General features: G+C 44.9%; 2 protein-coding genes across 2 annotated transcripts in view; both read left to right on the forward strand.

The window, feature by feature from the left end:
- Positions 1 to 20325, forward strand: part of LOC116980360 (interferon-induced GTP-binding protein Mx3-like) — a 281647-nt gene extending 261322 nt beyond the window's left edge. Inside the window, exons 16-17 of the mRNA XM_033032513.1 lie at positions 17412 to 17612; positions 19221 to 20325. Coding sequence (XP_032888404.1) covers positions 17412 to 17612; positions 19221 to 19448 — 429 coding nt within the window. The 3' untranslated portion in view covers positions 19449 to 20325. The remainder of the gene's footprint in view (positions 1 to 17411; positions 17613 to 19220) is intronic.
- The window catches only part of LOC116980363 (interferon-induced GTP-binding protein Mx3-like), a 445599-nt gene that overhangs the window by 246591 nt on the left and 177528 nt on the right, over positions 1 to 21480 (forward strand). The gene's annotated exons all lie outside the window — the stretch shown is intronic.

Raw genomic sequence — 21480 nt, forward strand, 5'->3', positions numbered from 1 at the left:
TCCTGCCTCTAGCGTGCCCAAACCCTTAATAATCTTTTATGTTTCAATAAGATCCCCTCTCAGCCTAAGTTCCAGATTAGACAAGCTCAGGCGCTCCATTCTATCAACATATGACAGTCCTGCCATCCCGGGAAATAACCTGGTGAACCTACGCTGCATTCCCGCAAGAATGTCCTTCCTCAAATTTGGAGACCAAAACTGCACACAATACTCCACCTGTGTTCTCACTAGGGCCATGTACAACTCCAGGAGGACCTCTTTGCTCCTATACTCAACTTCTCTTGTTATGAAGGCCAACATGCCATTCGCTTTCTTCACTGCCTGCTGAACCTACATGCTTACTTTCAGTGACTGATTAACAAGGACCCCCAGATCCCGTTGTACTTCCCCTTTTCCCAACTTGACACCATTTAGATAATAATCTGCCTCACATAACCTCACATTTATCCACATTGAACTGCATCTCAAGTTCAAGTTCAAGTGAGTTTATTGTCATGTGTCCCTGATAGGGTAATGAAATAGTAAGATTAAACGAGAACTTACCAGTTTGAAGTTTGATCTTGATTTTATGAGGAGTTACGATGAGCGATTATGTGAAGAAGGGTCGTCCGTCTGCGTGCGCGTCAATCTTCAAAGCAGCGGTGTAAAATCACAGATAAAAAGAGGACCTGAGAATAGTAAGATTGTGAAGAAACTAGAACTTCCAGATGACCTTGATAGTATGAGGGTGGGAGCGGTGGGCACGTAATCGCTCATCGTAACTCCTCATAAAATCAAGATCAAACTTCAAACTGGTAAGTTATCGTTTAATCTTACTATTTTACTTCGGAGTCACGTGAGTGACTACGTGAAGATTTCAATGCTCTGTGATTTCACGCCGGTTACAAATCCAGGCGTCACACACTAAATGGATAGACCATGGATGAGAGTAATCATTAAAGCATTCAGACATAACGTAGTTAAGTAAAGACACTAATGCTTTAAAAGAAATAATATATATTTTTAATAGTTACCGGAAACTAGGAAACAGACTTAAAACGGTACGTGCAAACACCCCCCGGTCTGGTTATAGGTTTGTTGTAAAACCGGTGGAACATCCGTTCATTCGCCCATCCTGCAGCCGCTAAGATGTTGTCAAGTGGCACGTCCATTGTTCTTGCTGCCGACTTAGATGCAGCCCTGGTGGAGTGAGATTTAAAAATGTCAATGTTCCGCTACCGCCATTACCTCCTTTAACCATCTGGAGATGGTTTGAGTTGATACCTTCTGATGTGGTTTTTTATGGCTGATGAGGACCGATTGTTCTGAGCCTCTGAGGTTCTCCGTAACTCTCAGATAATGGTGTAAGTATGTTACCACACACAGCCGTTGGTCCTCTGGATACGCCAAGAACTGAATCTTCATCCCTGGCATTCCTGGCCTGCTCTGTTTTATCAGGTCCCTGATAATGAATGTTATTTAGTTGATATTGGTGGTCATGTAGTCCAATCGTAACTTTTGCAGAGTCTGGACTCTTTGGGCTGTTACTCGTGCCATCAGCATGACCACCTTCAGGGTTAGTTTTGATAATGGTAAGGCCATTGGCGGTCCCCACTGTCGAAGTAGGGTTAGTACCACGCTCACATCCCAGGTGTTCGTGTACCTTGGCCTTGGAGGTATTAAATTGTAAATACCCTTCATAAATCTAGTTATGAGGGGGTGCGTTCCTATCGACCCGTGCCCTGCCTCCAGCATTAGATAGGAGGAGAGTGCGCTTCTGGCACTATTGATTGCACTATAACTTAGTTTATGGTCATAGTACAGGGTTGATAGGAACTCCAAGACATCCGTAATCGGAACTGTGTTGTATGAAATATTGTTGGCATTGCAGTACATTTCCCACTTCTTTATATGTGTGGCGTATAGTTTTTTAGTACTGTCCCTCCATGCCGTAGTGATGACATCCACAGTTCGTTCGGACAGTCCAAGACCTTGATATGGTCTCCTCAGAATCTGCTAACCAATAAGTTAATTCGGTCATGTAGTGGATGATTGCTCCCTGTAACTGGGTTCACTAGGAGGTCCCTGCTCTTGGGTACAGCCATTAATGGCTGGATTATAATTCCCAAAATCTTTGGGAACCAGGTAGGTGTCAATTTTGATTTAACTGGATGGATGAGGAAACCAAGTCTTTCAAACAGGGTTTTGGTTGCTTTGACTGATGCTTCTGCCAATTCTTTGGTGACTCCGAAAATAAAAATGTCATCCAAATATGCCATGACTATGTGGTTCTGAGACCTTAGTAGACCCAGAATTGGTTTCAGCAGTTTGGTAAATAGTGGCCCGAGAGCCGTTGGAGATGTCGCAGAAGGATGAGCTACACCCGAGCGGTAGGGATAAAACTCGAGCGCGAGGCTTGTTGCTTACAGAGGCCCGAGAGCCGTTGGAGAGGTCGCCGAGGGTGGAGCTACACCCAAGCGGTAGGGATAAAACCCGAGCGCGGGGCTTGTTGCTTACAGAGGCCTGAGAGCCATTGGAGAGGGAGGAGTGGAACCAAAATCTGCAACGTTCCAAGTTCCATTCGCACTTCAAAACAAGTGGGCTTGAGGAAACCGCTGATTGGTGGAAGCTGACAAGAGGGTGCAGCTGATTGGGAGTCAGATCCCTGCTGATTGTATTGTGGCAGTTTGTTTTGTATTGTATCCTAGGTAAGAGGGCAGTATGAGTGTCAGGGCAGTTTGCTGTTCTGGATGTCAGATGTGGGAGATCAAGGAATCTGACAGCCTTACAGACGTCCACATCTGCGCCAGGTGCATCAAGATGGGGCTCCTAAGGGACTGTATTAGGAACCTGGAGCAGCAACTCGATGACCTCCGTCTGGTCAGGGAGAGTGAGGAGGTCATAGAGAGGAGTTATAGGGAGGTGGTCACTCCAAAACCACGGGAGACAGACATGTGGGTCACGCTTAGGAAGGGCAAGGGGCAGAGGCAGGGACGAGTGAGTACCTCAGTGTCTGTACACCTTGAAAATAAGTACTCCTGTTTGAGTACAGTTGGGGAGGACAGCCTGCCCGGGGTAAGCGATAGCGGCCGGGCCTCCAGCACAGAGACCGGCCCTGTTGCTCAGAAAGGTAGGGAAAAAAAGAGGAGGGCAATAGTGATTGGGGACTCTATAGTTAGGGGGTCGGATAGGCGATTCTGTGGATGCAATCGGAAGACCCGGATGGTAGTCTGCCTCCCTGGTGCCAGGGTCTCGGATGTGTCTCAACGCGTCCAAGATATCTTGAAATCAGAGGGAGGGGAGCCTGAGGTCATGGTACATATAGGTACCAATGACATGGGTAAAAAAAGAGAAGAGGTCCTGAAGGGAGAATTTAGGGAGTTGGGAGGAGAGTTAAGGAAAAGGTCCAAAAAAGTAACAATCTCAGGATTACTGCCTGTGCCACGCGATAGTGAGAGTAGGAATGGAGCGAGGTGGAGGACAAATGCGTGGCTGGAGGACTGGTGCAGTGGGCAGGGATTCAAGTTTCTAGATCATTGGGACTTCTTTTGGGGAAGGTGTGACCTGTATAGAAAGGATGGGTTGCAATTGAACCCGAGGGGGACCAATATCCTGGCGGGGAGATTTGCAAAGGCTACTGGGGAGACTTTAAACTAGAATGGTTGGGGGGAGGGACTCATGTGGAGAAAGCTAGTGGACAGAGTGTGAGGCAGGAGGCAGAGAAGGGAAGCACTCGGACCCAAAATCTAGGGGAGAAAGAAGAAAAAGAAAATAAACAGAGAATAAGAGGCAGTGGGTTTCTTAAATGTGCATATTTTAATGCGAGGAGCATTGTAAGAAAGGTGGATGAGCTTAGAGCCTGGATTGATACCTGGAAGTATGATGTTGTGGCGATCAGTGAAACATGGTTGCAGGAGGGCTGTGATTGGAAACTAAATATTCCAGGATTTCGTTGCTTCAGGTGTGATAGAATTGGAGGGGCAAGAGGTGGAGGTGTTGCATTGCTTGTCAGGGAAGCTATTACAGCAGTGCTTTGGCAGGATAGATTGGACGGCTCGTCTAGAGAGGCTATTTGGGTGGAACTGAGAAGTGGGAAAGGTGTAGCAACACTTATAGGGGGTGTATTAAGACTGCCAAATGGGGAGAGTGAATTGGAAGAGCAAATATGTAAGGAGATTGCAGATATTAGTAGTAAGCACAAGGTAGTGATTGTGGGAGATTTCAATTTTCCACACATAGACTGGGAAACACATTCTGTGAATGGGCTGGATGGTTCGGAGTTTGTAAAATGTGTGCAGGATAGTTTTTTGCAGCAATACATAGAGGTACCTACTAGAGAAGGGGCAGTGCTGGACCTCCTGTTAGGAAATGAGACAGGTCAGGTGGCGGAGGTATGCGCTGGGGAGCACTTCGGGTCCAGTGATCACAATACCATTAGTTTCAATATAATTATGGAGAGGGTCAGAACTGGACCTAGGGTTGAGATTTTTGATTGGAGAAAGGCTAACTTTGATGAGATGCGAAAGGATTTAAAAGGAGTGAATTGGGACATTTTGTTTTATGGGAAGGATGTAAAAGAGAAATGGAAGACATTTAAAGGGGAAATTTTAAGAGTACAGAATCTTTATGTCCCTGTTCGGTTGAAAGGAAATAGTAAAAATTGGAAAGAGCCATGGTTTTCAAGAGAAATTGGACACTTGGTTCGGAAAAAGAGAGAGATCTACAATAATTATAGGCAGCATGGAGTGAATGAGGTGCTAGAGGAGTATAAAGAATGTAAAAAGAATCTTAAGAAAGAAATTAGAAAAGCTAAAAGAAGATATGAGGTTGCTTTGGCAAGTAAGGTGAAAGAAAATCCAAAGGCTTTCTATAGCTATATTAATAGCAAAAGGATAACGAGGGATAACATTGGTCCATTAGAGAGACAGAGTGGACAGTTATCTGCAGAGCAAAAGAGATAGGGAGATATTGAACAATTTCTTTTCTTCGGTATTCACCAAGGAGAAGGATATTAAATTATGTGAGCTAAGGGAAACAAGTAGAGTAGCTATGGATACTATGAGATTCAAAGAAAAAGAAGTACTGACACTTTTGAAAAATATAAAAGTGGATAAGTCTCCAGGTCCTGACAGGATATTCCCTAAGACATTGAGGGAAGTTAGTGTAGAAATAGCAGGGGCTATGACAGAAATATTTCAAATGTCATTAGAAACGGGAATAGTGCCCGAGGATTGGCGTACTGCGCATGTTGGTCCATTGTTTAAAAAGGGTTCTAAGAGTAAACCTAGCAATTATAGACCTGTTAGTTTGACTTCAGTGGTGGGCAAATTAATGGAAAAGATACTTAGGGATAATATATATAAGCATCTGGATAAACAGGGTCTGATTAGGAACAGTCAACATGGTTTTGTGCCTGGAAGGTCATGTTTGACTAATCTTCTTGAATTTTTTGAAGAGGTTACTAGGGGAATTGATGAGGGTAAAGCAGTGGATGTTGTCTATATGGACTTTAGTAAGGCCTTTGACAAGGTTCCTCATGGAAGGTTGGTTAAGAAGGTTCAATTGTTGGGTATAAATGCAGGAGTAGCAAGATGGATTCAACAGTGGCTGAATGGGAGACACCAGAGAGTAATGGTGGATGGCTGTTTGTCAGGTTGGAGGCAGGTGACCAGTGGGGTCCCTCAGGGATCTGTGTTAGGTCCACTGTTGTTTGTCATGTACATCAATGATCTGGATAAAGGTGTGGTAAATTGGATTAGTAAGTATGCAGATGATACTAAGATAGGTGGTGTTGTGGATAATGAAGTAGATTTCCAAAGTCTACAAAGAGATTTAGGCCATTTGGAAGAATGGGCTGAAAGATGGCAGATGGAGTTTAATGCTGATAAGTGTGAGGTGCTACATCTTGGCAGGACAAATCAAAATAGGACGTACATGGTAAATGGTAATGAATTGAGGAATGCAGTTGAACAGAGGGATCTAGGAATAACTGTGCATAGTTCCCTGAAGGTGGAATCTCATGTAGATAGGGTGGTAAAGAAAGCTTTTGGTATGCTAGCCTTTATAAATCAGAGCATTGAGTATAGAAGTTGGGATGTAATGTTAAAATTGTACAAGGCATTGGTGAGACCAATTCTGGAGTATGGTGTACAATTTTGGTCGCCCAATTATAGGAAGGATGTCAACAAAATAGAGAGAGTACAGAGGAGACTTACTAGAATGTTGCCTGGGTTTCAGCAACTAAGTTACAGAGAAAGGTTGAATAAGTTAGGTCTTTATTCTCTGGAGCGCAGAAGGTTAAGGGGGGACTTGATAGAGGTCTTTAAAATGATGAGAGGGATAGACAGAGTTGATGTGAACAAGCTTTTCCCATTGAGAGTTGGGAAGATTCACACAAGAGGACATGACTTGAGAATTTAGGGACAGAAGTTTAGGGGTAACATGAAGGGGAACTTCTTTACTCAGAGAGTGGTAGCTGTGTGGAATGTGTTTCCAGTGGAAGTGGTGGAGGCAGGTTCGATTTTATCATTTAAAAATAAATTGGATAGATATATGGATGGGAAAGGAATGGAAGGTTCTGGTCTGAGTGCAGGTCGATGGGACTAGGTGAAAATAATTGTTCGGCACGGACTTGTAGGGCCGAGATGGCCTGTTTCCGTGCTGTAATTGTTATATGGCTATATGGTTAGTCTGGGGGCTGATGTCCGCCCATTTGGCAGTGCCTTGTATTGCCATTATTGGCCCATTCAGTTAAACCTCAAATATCTCCTGTACTCTTTGCGAATAGACACCGAATAGTATGCATCTATGTGGTCGATGCATGCCATGTAACCATTTTTGGAAACCAACTGAGTAGCTGTTAATAAATTGTCCATTTTGAAATGTTTATATTGCACATATGTATTGAGTTCCGTAAGATCTAGAATGATGCGAACCTCTCCATCTTTTTTCTCTTTTAAGAAAATATTGGATATGAATTGGTGAGGTTCTGTACGTGACCTCTCAATTACATTTTTGTCAGATAAAGTTCCAATCTCCTTCTGTATACCCATAGTTTCTTGTTGAGAGAAAACATATGTGCGATAATTTGCATGTGGTGTGGGTGGTGATGAATTGAAAATGAACTCAATTTTGAACCCTTGTATACTGTGCAGTATAAACGGATCCGTCGTGACCCAACACCATTCTTTCAAAAAAAATTTTAACCTTCCTCCCACCTGTACATGAGGCCTGTCTGAAGTGTTCCCTAAGGAACTGGTTTGACTTACCTCTGACGTTACTGGCGGTATGGCGATGGTTTTCGTTCGCAAGGTTTGGGAGGTTGAATTGGTGGATGCTTTCTCTTCATCCTGGCTGTGGGCCGGCTGGGGCCTGCCCCTTGATTCTGGTGTAGGTCTTCCGTCAGTGCCTGGCCCTCTAGGTGTGAAACGTCTAGAGCTGTAAGGATGCATCCTTGGACCCTTTTGAGTAGCCTGGCCTCTGATTATGAGGCGGACAGTTTTTGCCTCGTCTTCCAAATCCCGTACCTGTCTCAGCAGATTTTCCCCGAACAGGTAGTTTGCGGGTTGAACATTGCTGGCTTTACATAGGACAGCGAATGGTTTTATTGCATTCTTGCGAATACAATTAATCTTGAAATGGGCATTACACAATAGTGCCATTGTGTCCTGTTCTCTGTCGGTGAGGAGTCCTGCTTCCATTCCTCCTGCAAATGACGTAATGCCAGATCCCAGTAGGTTTAACAATCTGTCCCCAGATGGCATGGTTTACTGCTTGGACCTTCAGGGAAGCACAGTTTGCTGGTGAGGGGTACCTGTTTATGGTTTCTTCCATGGCCAGGTCTTTTAGTTGATGAGATGCTAGATAATTGATATTACTAGCCAGATCTTCATCCAGGGGAGCACCCAGTGGTGTTGTAATGGCAATCCTGGATGATTGCAGTGGTACTTCTTCTGCACATCCCTGGGAATGTTCCCCCCTAGTACTTCCATACTCTGATTCAGAGTAATTTCCTCCATATGTACTTCCCCCTCGAATGGGGAAGACATTGTGCTGCCCCATGTATGAGGCTGCTGGCACGGTCTGCTGTGGAGACCCGTGCTGATACTGCTCCCTCCTTCGGAGCAGATCATTATGGAGCAACTTCTCCACAAGTTGCTCCATGTGGGAGAGTCGTCCTCGGACGCTCCCCGTTGACGGAGGATATCCCTCTTCCCCGGACTCATCTGAGTCAACGGGTCTGGCAGACTTGTGAGTGGCTTTACGTCCCGCCGGGACCACCACAGTGCTGTCCTCCCGCACCAAGTCTGTTGCTGCCGGTTCTGCTGCCGGCGGCAATGTCGGAGAAAAAGGCCGTCGCCCGCTACTCGGAATGCCGAGGTCTTTGGCAGCCGACTTCCCCGTGGACCGTCTCCTCGACATCTTGGGCTCTGAAAGTACAATAACTTCACGCCCGAACAAGATCGCAGATAATATTTCAAATGCTCTTACCTGCCGCTTTTTTAAATCCCAAAGGCTGGGAGGAGCAGTGCCTCTGCCAGTCCGTTGTGCGAGTGCGAGAGGTAATGACGCGCACGCAGACGGACGACCCTTCACGCAGTCACTCACGTGACTCCGAAGTAAAATTCTTGCTTTGCTTCAGCACAACAGAACATAGTGGGCATTGACTACAAAACAGATCAGTATGTCCATATACCATTAATAAACACATGAATAAATAAATTGATAAAGTGCAAATAACAGATAATGGGCTATTTTACTTCGGAGTCACGTGACTCCGAAATAAATTACGTCTAACGAATTGCGCAAAGACTGGCTGGCAGGCGCATTGCTACTCCGGCGGTAAGTTTAAAAATCCTCAGGTAAGTGTTTAAAACTTATTCTGAAGTCGTTTCTTTTTGGTTCGGTAATTCTTGATTACAGAACAAGTACGAACTGCTATGGAGAAAATGTCCAAGGTGAAGTCCAGACGGGCCGCGGGGAAAGCAGCTACGGAAGACTGCGGGAGTGCGGGTGGCAGGCGGCCGTCGATTTCACCTTCCGAGTCGCTGGCGGTGTGGCCAGCGGCTTCAGACTTGGTGCCGGTCGAGAGCACCTTGGCAACCCCGCTGGGAGGGAAAGTCACAAAAAAGTCTGTAAGGCCCGTTGACTCGGACGAGTCGGGCCAGGAGGGTTCCCCTCCTACAATGGATAACGTCTTCGGACGTTTATCCCGGATGGAGCACCTGATGGAGAGGATGCTCCAACGAACGGAGTTATATCAGCGCGTGTCTCCTCAGGGGCCCGCGGAAGCGGCACCTGTTTCAGGGCTGCACAATGTCTCCCTCTCTGAGGAGGGGAGCATTCGGGGTCATTTTGGTCTGACTCGGAGTTCGGAGGTATAACCAGGGAGCATACCACGAGGCAAGAAGGGCGTGAAGCAATGTGCCTACTATGGCATCAAAATTTGTAATTCCATCGCAAACAGGGGAACCGCTGGATGAGGACTTCGCCATGAATATCAATTACCTGACCTCACACCAGCTCCAAGAAGAGGCAATGGAAGAAACTTCCAGGATGTATCACACACCTGCTAACTGTGTTTCGTTAAATGTGCCGGCTGTTAACCACTCCATCTGGGGTTACATCGGAGGCGGCATCAGAGCCCAGGAGGTGAAGCGCCAGAAAATATTAACGTTGCTGGCCTCAGGCATCACGGCCTTTTACCAGGTCGGTGGATGGGGGTCCCCTGTCTGATGTGCAACAGGATGCCCTGGTATTAATGTGCAACGCACATTTTGAAATCAACTGCTTACGCAAAAATGCCATTCGTCCTACCCTGAACCCCAAATTCGCAGCACTCTGCAAGGCCAGCAAGTACACAACCACCGAATTTCTTGTTCAGTGAAGATCTGTCAAAGCAGGTCAGGGAGCTGGACGACGAAGCAAAAATGGTCGGGCTAATGAAAGTCCCGTCAACTAGCAAAGCTTCATCACTCCAGCGGCAGCACCCCTACGCTCCCTTCAACAACAAACGGTTCACTGAAACTGGTGGGAAGGCCGAACACTCTGGGCAGAGGTCTTTTTTAGGCCAAGGCCCAAGCCGGCCCTTATCAAAGATGCGCAGTTGGCGCACTCCATCAGTCCTACCCTCCAAACCTCGGGGGCGGAAATAAACACCATTCATCCACTGGTAACCATGGAGGTAGGTGGGTCTGTTTTTTTCCGGAACATATTGTGTATGGATCAGTTACAAGTTGGTGGGAGATTGCAATTGTTTTTGAATGAATGGTGTTGGATAACATCAGATCCGTTTATACTGCACAGTATACAAGGGTTCCAAATCGAATTCCTTCTCAATTTGTTTCCACCCACACAGCATACACCGAACCGGACATTCACAACAGGGATGTTTGGATGTACAAGCTGAAATTGAAGTATTATACAAAAAAGAGGTAATTGAGAAGTTGTGTCATGAACCTCACCAATTTGTGTCTTATATATTTACAAGGCAAAAGAAGGATGGAGGATGCCGAATCATCCTTGATTTGACTCGACTCAACTCCTTTGTGCAGTATAAACATTTCAAAATGGAAAACTTTGTTACTGCTAAACAACTGGTTTCCAAAGGATGTTATATGGCATGCATCGATCTTAAAGATGCATACTATTCGGTACCCATTCATTGGGATCACCGGAGATATTTGAAGTTTAGCTGGATGGGGCAATTGTGGCAGTTTAAAGCATTGCCTAATGCATTAACTTCAGCCCCCAGATTATTTACAAAATTATTAAAACCAGTGCTGGGGCTACTCCGGGCTCAGAATCATATTGTGATGGCATACTTGGATGATATCCTAATCATAGGGAAAACTCTGAAATTAGCTGAATTATCTGTTTCAACTACTAAACTCATGTTTGAGAGATTGGGGTTTCTCATCTATCCAGTTAAATCCAAGTTGATACCATCTAGAGTTATTGATTATTTGGGATTTACCATTAACTCAATTCACATGTCTGTGACTCTGCCTTGGGGCAAGAGATTAGAATTAATAGAAGTCTGTAACAATCTCATTGTTAAGGAGCAACCTTCTATTCGACATGTAGCTAGTGTAATTGGCAAATTAGTGGCTGCCTTTCCAGCTGCACAGTTTGGGCCTTTGCATTATCAAAATTTACAACGTGCAAAGGAGCAGGCACTCAAATTCCATGCAGGTCACTTCAGTAGACCCATGCGGTTGCCAGCTGAAGCCATTGCTGAGTTACAATGGTGGATGACGAATATTCGGCATTGCTCCACTAAAGTTTTGGTCGATAAACCTTCACTTATTTTATAAACTGATGCTAGTGCTCTAGGATGGGGAGCTACTAATACCATCTCTAGCTGTAGTGGCACATGGAATGTGCATGAATCATTAATTCTTCAGTCACATTGTATTAACTACTTAGAGTTGTTGGGAGCACTCTATGGGCTGAAGGCTTATTGTGACAACATGCATAATTTGCATGTTCAACTTCAGATTGACAACACTACAGCGGTGGCATACGTTAATCACATGGGTGGAATCAAGTCAGTATCCTGTGATAAGTTGGCTAACCTTATTTGGCACTGGTGTATTACAATAAACTTTTGGGTTTCAGCTATCTACTTACCAAGTAGATTCAATATGGTGGCGGACACCAGGTCACAGAAATTCAATGACAACACAGAATGGATGTTGAATCATGAAGTGTTTAATGACATTGTCGCTTGGTATGGCGTACCGGATATCGATTTGTTTGCATCCAGACTCAATCACCAGTTACCAAAATATGTTTCATGGGAACCTGACCCAGGGGCAGTGGCCGTAAGATGCATTCTCTACACTGGGGTGGAATGTTTTTGTATGCATTCCCCCCATTTTGCCTCATCAGTCGGTGTTTGCTTAAGATCCAGCAAGACTCCGCCTCAGGCATTTTGGTAGTACCTGACTGGCCTACACAGCCATGGTTCCCACTCGTTCTGGGAATGATAACACAGCCTTTTATGGCTGTCCCCAAATGCAGAAATCTGCTGGTTCACCCTGTGACTGGGGAGAGCCATCCACTACATGACCAAATTAATTTATTGGTTTGCAGATTCTGAGGAGACCGTTCTTGGGGCTCGGACTATCAGATCGTACAGTGGACGTGATCACTGCGACCTGGAGGGATAGTACCAAGAAACAGTACATCTCTCATCTCAAGAAATGGGAGGTGTTCTGTTTACATTCGAACATATCGTATGACATGGCACGCATAACGGATGTGTTGGAATTCCTCTCAACACTATATTTTGATGAGAGACTGAGTTATAGTGCGATAAATAGTGCCAGGAGTGCCTTATCGTCATACTTATTGCTGGGATCGAGACACCACTCTGTTGGGTCTCACCTTTTGATATCCAGGTTCATGAAGGGTATTTTTAACTCTATTCCCCCCAGGCCCAGGTACTCGGAGATATGGGATGTGAGCGTGGTGCTCACGCTGCTTCACCAGTGGGCTCCAGCTACATCCCTGTCTTTGCCCAAACTCACTTACAAAGTGGTCATGCTCATGGCGCTGGTTTCAGCGCAATGGGTCCAGGTGTTGCATAAGCTGCGACTGGACAGGATGGTTACATCTGTAAATAATATAACATTTTATGTTTATGATTTAATCAAGCAGAGCAGACCAGGGGTGTCAGGGCTCAAACTAGTTTTCATGGCATACCCCATGGACCTTCGGTTGTGTGTAGTTACACATTTACAACAGTACATCAAGGTCACTAAGAGCCTCAGAGGCTCTGAATTAACTATGTTCATTAGTTACAAAAAAACTTATAAGAAGGTATCAGTACAGACCATTTTGAGGTGGTTAAAACAGGTTCTGGCTTGTGCAGGAGTGGACACTGTCGTTTTCAAATCTCAGTCCACCAAGGCTGCATCAACGTCAGCAGCGAGGGTAATGGACGTTCCTCTCGACCACATCCTAGCGGCTGCAGGATGGTCAAATGAACTAACATTCCAAAGGTTTTTATAATAAACCCATTGCCAGACCGGGGGTATTTGCCAATCCCATTTTAGATTCTGTTTTATAGTTTCCCCCTGGATGAGAGGGGTCACTATTATTTTCATTTGCTCATTAAAGCATCAGCATGTTTAAATCTATGTCATGTCTGAACGCATTATTTATTTTCACTCATCCTTGGTCAACTGATGCAGTGTGTGATGCATGGACTCGTAGCCACGGCATGAAATCACAGAGCTTTGAAATCTTCATGTAGTCACTCACGTGACTCCGAAGTAAAATAGTAAGATTAAATGAGAACTTACCAAATTTGAAGTTTGATCTTTATTTTATGAGGAGTTACGATGGGGGATTACGTGCCCTCCGCTCCCAACCCTCTTATCATAAAGGTAATCTGGTAGTTCTAGTTCTTTCCAATCTTACTATGTTCAGTTCAACTACTGTTATCTGTGATTTCACGCCGCTGCTTTGAAGATTGACGCGCATGCGGGCTGGCGGGCTTCTTCACGTAATCCCTCATCGTAACTCCTCATAAAATAAAGATCTAACTTCAAACTAGGTAAATTCTAATTTAATCTTACTATTAATGTTCAGAGTTTTGTCCGAGCCAAGATTAATAGCCTGATGGCTGTGGGGAAGTAGCTATTCCTGAACCTGGTCGTTGCAGTCTTCAGGCTCCTGTACCTTCTACTTGAAGGTAGCAGGGAGATGAGTGTGTGGCCAGGATGGTGTGGGTCCTTGATGATATTGCCAGCCTTTTTGAGGCAGCAACTGTGATAGATCCCCTCGATGGAAGGGAGGTCAGAGCCAATGATGGACTGGTCAGTGTTTACTACTTTTTGTAGTCTTTTCCCCTCCAGGGCGCTCAAGTTGCCGAACCAAGCCACGATGCAACCGGTCAGCATGCTCTACTGTGCACCTGTAGATGTTAGAGAGAGTCCTCCTTGACAAACCGACTCTCCGTAATCTTCTCAGGAAGTAGAGGTGCTGATGTGCTTTCTTAATAATTGCATCAGTGTTCTCGGACCAGGAAACATCTTCAGAGATGTGCACGCCCAGGAATTTGAAGCTCTTGACCCTTGATATAAACGGGACTGTGGGTCCACTTCCTACTCCTTCCAAAGTCCACAATCAGTTCCTTGGTTTTGTTGGTGTTGAGGGCCAGGTTATTGTGCTGGCACCATATGGACAGTTGCTCGATCTCTCTTCTATACTCTGACTCATCCCCATCAGTGATACGTCCCACAACAGTGGTGTCATCAGCGAACTTGATGATGGAGTTCGCACTATGACCGGCTACGCAGTCATGAGTATAGAATGAGTACAGCAGGGGGCTGAGCACACAGCCTTGAGGTGCTCCCGTGCTGATTGTTATCGAGTCTGACACATTTCCACCAATACGAACAGACTATGGTCTGAGAATGAGGAAGTCGAGGATCCAATTGCAGAGGGATGCGCAGAGACCCAGTTCTGCGAGTTTGGTAACCAGCTTGGAGGGGATGATTGTATTAAATGCCGAGCTGTAATCAATGAATAACAGCCTGACATATGAGTTTTTGTTGTCCAAGTGGTCCAGAGCGGAGTGGAGGGCCAGCGAGATCGCATCCACCGTTGATCTGTTGTGGCGGTAAGCAAACTGCAGTGGGTCCAGTTTTTTGTCAAGGTAGGAGTTGATTTGCGCCATGATCAACCTCTCAAAGCACTTCATCACCACAGGCGTTAGTGCCACAGGTCGATAGTCATTGAGGCATGTCACCTTACTCTTCTTGGGCACTGGTATAATTGATGCCCTTTTGAAGCAGGTGGGAACCTCAGACCTCAGAAGTGAGAGGTTGAAATGTCCGTTTTTAGAACATGACCATGTATACCATCAGGTCCAGGCATTTTTCGAGGGTTCACCTCTCTGAAGGATTTCCTGACGTCGGCCTCTGTGACTGAGTGAAATACCATCACAGCGAATGGGGGCTCGGGAAGGCACATCGGTGTTCTCCCTATCAAAGCATGCGTAAAAAGCCTTGAGCTCATCAGGGAGTGATGTTTCGCCGACATTCGAGCTGCCTCCTGATTTCGCCTTGTCGGAGGTGATTGCATTCAGGCCCCGCCACAGCTGCGAACATCTGTCTTATCCTCCAGTTTGGAGCAGAAGTCCCTTTGGCCTTTTTGATGGCCTTACCAAGGTCGTATCTGGACTTCTTGTAGACCACTGCCATGCATCTGCCCACTCACCCAACCTGTCCAAGTCACCCTGCATCTTCATGGCATCCTCTTCACAGTTCACACTGCCACCCAGCTTTGTGTCATCTGCAAACATGCTAATGTTACTTTTAATCCCTTTGATCGAGATCATTAATGTATATTGTAAATAGCTGCGGTCCTTGTGGTACCCCACTAGTCACTGCCTGCCATTCCGAAAGGGACACGTTAATTCCTACTGTTTGTTTCCTGTCTGCCAACCAATTTTCTATCCATGTCAGCACCCTATCCCCAATACCATGTGCTCTAATTTTGCCCACTAATCTCCTATGTTGGACCTTATCAAATGCTTTCTGAAAGTCCAGGTACACTTCATCCACTGGCTCTCCCTTGTCCATTTTCCTAGTCACATCCTCAAAAAAATCCAAAAGATTAGTCAAGCATGATTTCCCCTTTGTAAATCCGTGCTGACTCGGACCAATCATGCTACTGCTATCCAAATGTGTCGCTATTTCATCTTTTATAATTGACTCCAGCATCTTCCCCACAACTGATGTCAGCTAACTTGTCTATAATTCCCTGTTTTCTCTCTGACTTACTTAAAAAGTTCGATAACATTAGCTACCCTCCAATCCACAGGAACTGATCCTGAATCTATAGAACATTGGAAAATGATCACCAATGCGTCCACGATTTCCAGCGCCACCTCCTTAAGTACCCTTAGGTTTAATATTGTCAGGTGAAAGGTGTAACCTTTGTCTTGCAAGTTATCCAAACAGATCTGATATACATAAATATACATAAATAGAATCAAGTCTCATTCAAGTAAGAATTCGGGAAGGTGAATCCATACCACCAAGTCAGGATGGTGTGTGACACTAATTTTAAACCTACAGGCAAAGGTGAACTCCTATACCTATTGGCCAATTCATTTTTAGTTTAGTTTAGAGATACAGAGTGGAAAAAGGCCCTTCGACCCACCGAGTCTGCACCGACCAACAATCCTCGCACACTAACACTACCCGACACACACTGGGGACAATTTTACATTTATACCAAAGCAATTAACCTACAAACCTGTACGCTTTTGGAGTGTGGGAGGAAACCGAAGACCTCGGAGGAAACCCCACAGTTTTCTCGGGGAGAACGTACAAACTCCATACAGTCAGCACCCGTAGTCGGGAACGAACCCGGGTCTCTGGTGCTGTAAGGCAGTAGCTCTACTGCTATGCCACGGTGCCACCTTAAACCTAAGGTTTTAGTGGGAGGTTGTGGGATTGGGAGGTGCTGTTGGAATCGTCTGGGCAAGTAACTAGGACATTTTGTAGGTGGTCGCTTGGTAGTTTCATGGAACCCAAAGCCATTTTGGATTCTAAACTTGCCCATCAGAATAGATGTTGGGTTACAGCTGTACAAGATGCTGGTGAAGCCACAGTTAGAGTACTGTGTTCAGTTTTTACTCATCCTGTTATGGAAAATATGTTGTTAAGCTGGAAAGAATGCAGAGAAGACTTGCAATATGAGGATGGTGCCAGGACTTGAGGGCCTGAGCTGTAGGGATTGTTTGGATGGGCTAGGGCTGTATTCCTTGGGAGCATCATTGGGGGAATACAGCTACTCCTCAACCTACGTTGGGGGTTACGTTCCAATTAACTCATCGTAAATCAAACATATCGGAGGTCGAAAACGCATTTAATACAATTTGATCACGTGACTAGAAGTGAGCTTCGGGTCGCTGCCGTTGCCCAGCGTTTGCACCATCGTAAAGTCGAAATATCGTAAGTCGAAGCCTCGTAAATTGGGGAGCATCTGTAGATGGAGCACATGCACAGAGCCTTTTACCCTGAGTGGGGAAAGAAAAAGTAGGACATAGGTTTAAGGTGCGGGGGGGGAAAGATTTAATGGGGAAAATGAAGGGCAACTTCAGCCACCACCATGCAATGGTGCAGTGAGTAATTCCAAACCATACTTATTTCTCAGACAGTAGCCATAGATATTTTTCTGACACCGAGGGTGGTGATATATGGCATGAGCTGCCAGAAGACTTAGTTGAGGTAGAAACTATAACAACATTTAAGACATTTGGGCAGGTACATGGATAGGAAAGGTTTAGAGGGATATGGGCCAAGCACGGGCAGATGGTGTTGGTGTAGATGGGGTACCTTGGTCGGAATGGGCAAGCAGGGCCAAAGGGCTCCATGACATATTTGCTCATTTTGTCTTTGTGTTTGTAGGTCAAAATCGCAATTATGAGCAAGAAGCAAGAAACGGAAGCAGAAAAGCTGCTGCAGGCCCAGATTAAGGTTGAGGGTGTGGTGTATTCTCAAGACAGTCTCTACAGTGACAGCCTTTCTAAAGCAAAAAACAATTTGGTACATCCTTTTGCAAATGGCAGCATCCAAGAAATGTCGTATCATCTCCAAGCATATTACAAGGTAAATATACTGTGTGTGACACAGCAGTGTATTAGATAGCCATTGCATGCCGATCATTGGCGGACTGTTCCCTCCTTCCTCCCACTGGGATGATTGGTGGAAGAGCGAGAGCCAACTTGAGGAAACATTGAGCAAATAGCACAAAGTGACGGAAGAACTCTGTGGATCAGGCAGAATCTGTGGAGGGCATGGATAGGTAACGATTCAGGTCAGGGTCCTTCTTCAGACTCGAATGTGGAAACATTTGCAGGAGTATGTATTAAAAGCTGGGCATAGCGTTCACTTAGATTGCCCCCCAAAAAAGAGTGGGGCACCAGCAAAGGCTGGATTTGTTTTCTCTGGAATGGAAGTGGCTGAGGAGGAATCTGATAGAGGTAAACAAAATTGTGTAGAAAGTAGGAAACGTTTCTCCATAGCAGAGGTGTCTGCAACTGGAGGACATGGAGGATGGTCAGATCAAGGAGACCTGCGTTGATATTTTGGGGCATGTTGATATCAGGAGATGTTGGTGTTGAATCTTTTGAATAAGGTGGATAAGTTCCCAGGGTCAGCTGGGACCCAGCCTAGATTATCAAAGGAGGCAAGAGAGGAAATTGCTGGGACCTTCACAGAGAACTTTGTATAAAAATAGCTACAGTCAAGGGCCCAGAGGACAGAAGAATAGCCAATGTTGTTCCTTGGTTTAAGATGATCAATATGGGTGATCTAGGCAAAATATAGCCCTGGGCACCTTACATCAGTGGTAAGGAACTCATAGGTGAAAATTTGTAGGGATAGGATTTACTCACATTTGTAAAAGCACAAACTTATCGGGAATAGTCAGCATAGCTTTGTGTAGGATAGGTCATGTCTTACAAACCTGATTTGAGCCTTTTGAGGACACGATGAAAATGACTGAGGGCAGGTAGATTGGCATGGAATTTGATAAAGCATTTGACATGGTCCCTTACAGTAGGAGATTAAGGCAGAGCAGATCCACAGAAATTTGGTAGATTCGATCCAGTATTGGCTTGACTGGAGATAGCAAGAGGGTAGTGGTGGACGGATATTATTCTGATTGGAGGTCGATTGCCAGTGGTGTTCCACAGGGGTCGGTACTGTGATCTCTGTCGTGGTGGGCTAATTAATAAGTTTGCAGTTCACACAAAAGTTGGGGGTGCCGCGGATGGAGAGAAGTTGTCAAGGAATGCAGCCGGATATGGATCAGTTGAAAATATGAGCAGAGAAATGAGAGATGGAGTTTAATCTGGGCAGGTGTGATGTGTTGTTCTTTGGGAGATGGAATTTAAGACGAAAGCGTACAGTAACAGTAAAATGCTGAACCCTTAGGAGCAATGATGGATTTGTGGGCATCATTGCTGGAGTTTAGATGGATGACGGGAAAACCTCATTGAAACTTAGCGAATAGTGAAAGGCTTAGATTGAGTGGACGTGGAGAGGATGTTTCCACTAGTGGGAGAGTCTTGGACCAGAGGTCATAGCCTCAGAATTAAAGGACGTTCCTTTAGGAGATAAGGAAGAATTTCTTTAAACAGAGTGTGGTGAATCTGGAATTCATTTTGCTTCCTGTTTCATTATCTTCCTTTATTTTCTGTGCTCGACTCCTAGATTGTCTCTCATCGACTGGCTGACCAGATCCCCATGGTCATACGCTGCTACATTTTAAACGAATTTGCTGACAAACTACGGATAGAGATGCTTCAACTCATCCAAGACAAGGATCGCATCAATGTTTATCTAATGGAAGATGCAGATACACAGAGGACGAGAGAAGACATCAAATGCAAAATAGACCGATTGAGAGAAGCCCAGAAGACATTGCTTGAATTTGGTTAAATGAGCATTGAACGAAGGTCACTGAATACTGTAAAGATGTGTTCATATTTTGTTTGCTAATTTTTATATTTCTTTCTAACTTCCGCTCTTGAAGGGATTGAATCCTTACTACTGTTTAGTCTCGGATTTCACAATCATTCTTTGGTACCCGCGGCTTTTATTCCTGTCTAATTGCAGAATAACAACCTATCCATGAACAGGTACATGGATAGGATAGACTTAGAAGAATATGGGCTAAACACAGGCAGGTGGAACTGGTGCAGATGGGACTTGCGGGTCAGGCTGGGCGCGTTGGGCCTGTTTCCAAATTCTTTGACTATATATTTGTGTTAGAGGAACTTAGGGTCCTCCTCACCCAATTTCCATATTTGTGATCTTACTCCTGGCTAATGTCCTCTTTCCAATCTAGGGACATATTTGCTCCCATCCCATCCTGACTGAGATTGGCTAACTCTGGAAAACATGGATTGATTTTAAATTGAAGGAAGACACAAAATGCTGGAGTAACTCAGCGGGACAGGCAGCTTCTCTGGAGTGAAGGAACGGGTGACGAGACCCTTCACCTGAGTGACTGTGTTACTCCAGCATTTTGTGTCTTATCTTTGGTGTACACCAGCATTTGCAATTCCTATCTACACATATTGATCTTAAATTGTCTGTATATTGAGCAGCTCTGTGTAAACTAGTTTAAGCTGTCAAGAAACCTTTCATTGTCTTTTGATGCATCTTATGTGGAATCTCCTTGCTTAATGGACACACAAGAGATTGAGCTTGCACAAAGCTCCTGGCTTTAAACGTCTTCTGCCCTTTTCCACAGATGCTGCCTGACCCGCTGAGTTCCTCCTGCACTTTGTTTTTACACTTAGCTAATGTTCCCCGGCAATTATCACAGTATGGTATGGCAACTGCTCTGTCTCCGACCGGAAAGCACTGCAGAGGGTGGTGAAAACTGCCCAACGCATCACCAGTTCCTCACTCCCCTCCATTGAGTCTGACCAGAGCAAGCGATGTCTGCGAAGGGCACGCACCATCGTCAAGGACTGCTCTCACCCCAGCCACAGACTGTTTACCCTCCTCCCATCTGGGTAGTGCTATAGGTATCTCCGTTGCAGGACCAGCAGGTTCAGGAACAGCTTCTTCCCTGCGGCTGCACCTTGGTGATTGCCAGTCAATCCCCCCCCCCCCCCCCCGGACACTCCTTCCCTAGAAAAATTGCACTAATGCTAATGTATGTACATATAGAAATTTTGCTGTTCCATTATTCTATGTTTGCTCTTCTGGGTGAGATGCTAACTGCATTTCATTGTCTCTGTACTGTACACTGCACAATGATAATAAAGATTGTATCTGAATCTGAATCTGAATTACTTTCCGTATAATGTTTTGTATGTGAGATTGGAATTTAAAGAGTGATTACATTTAAATAGTTCTAATCACACTTTAAAAAATTAATCACGTTTTAAAACAAATTCGGATTTGACTTGGAAGCAAATAGATAATTATCAGGTATAGCATTCACAAGGATACAGAGTGGAATTTAGTGTTTGATATGTTTTCTTTGTTACACTCGTTGTTTTTCCTCTGGTGTTGGTTGTTCACATCGCTTAGATAGTGTTTGTTTAAATGTTATTTAACGTAGCACATAAGGCATTGTAGTCTTGCTAAGTTATTTCTAATATACATTGGTTCAGTCGTAGGATAATTGGTAATAAACCCATTAGTTCTGCATCAAAAAGAAGCAAACATATTGCTATTATGATTTATTTTGTTTTAAATCCTGCATGGGGGGGGGGGGGGGGGGGGGGAATGCCCTTAACCATGTAGATCTGCTCCACTTGTATGTTAACCAATACTAACACACAAATGTTACACACCACTATTGTCTATAATCCAGCCGGGTTTTTCATCACACAGGCACCTTTATACTACCGGCTCCTGACATAAGCTGCCAGTCGTGATGCAGACACAGTGATGCCGACATGCGGTGTAACTTTATTATATACCAATAACCCTGTTGGATCTTTACTTTGAG

This window comes from Amblyraja radiata, chromosome 14 (genome assembly GCF_010909765.2).
Source record: "Amblyraja radiata isolate CabotCenter1 chromosome 14, sAmbRad1.1.pri, whole genome shotgun sequence".
In the NCBI taxonomy this organism is placed as follows: domain Eukaryota; kingdom Metazoa; phylum Chordata; class Chondrichthyes; order Rajiformes; family Rajidae; genus Amblyraja; species Amblyraja radiata.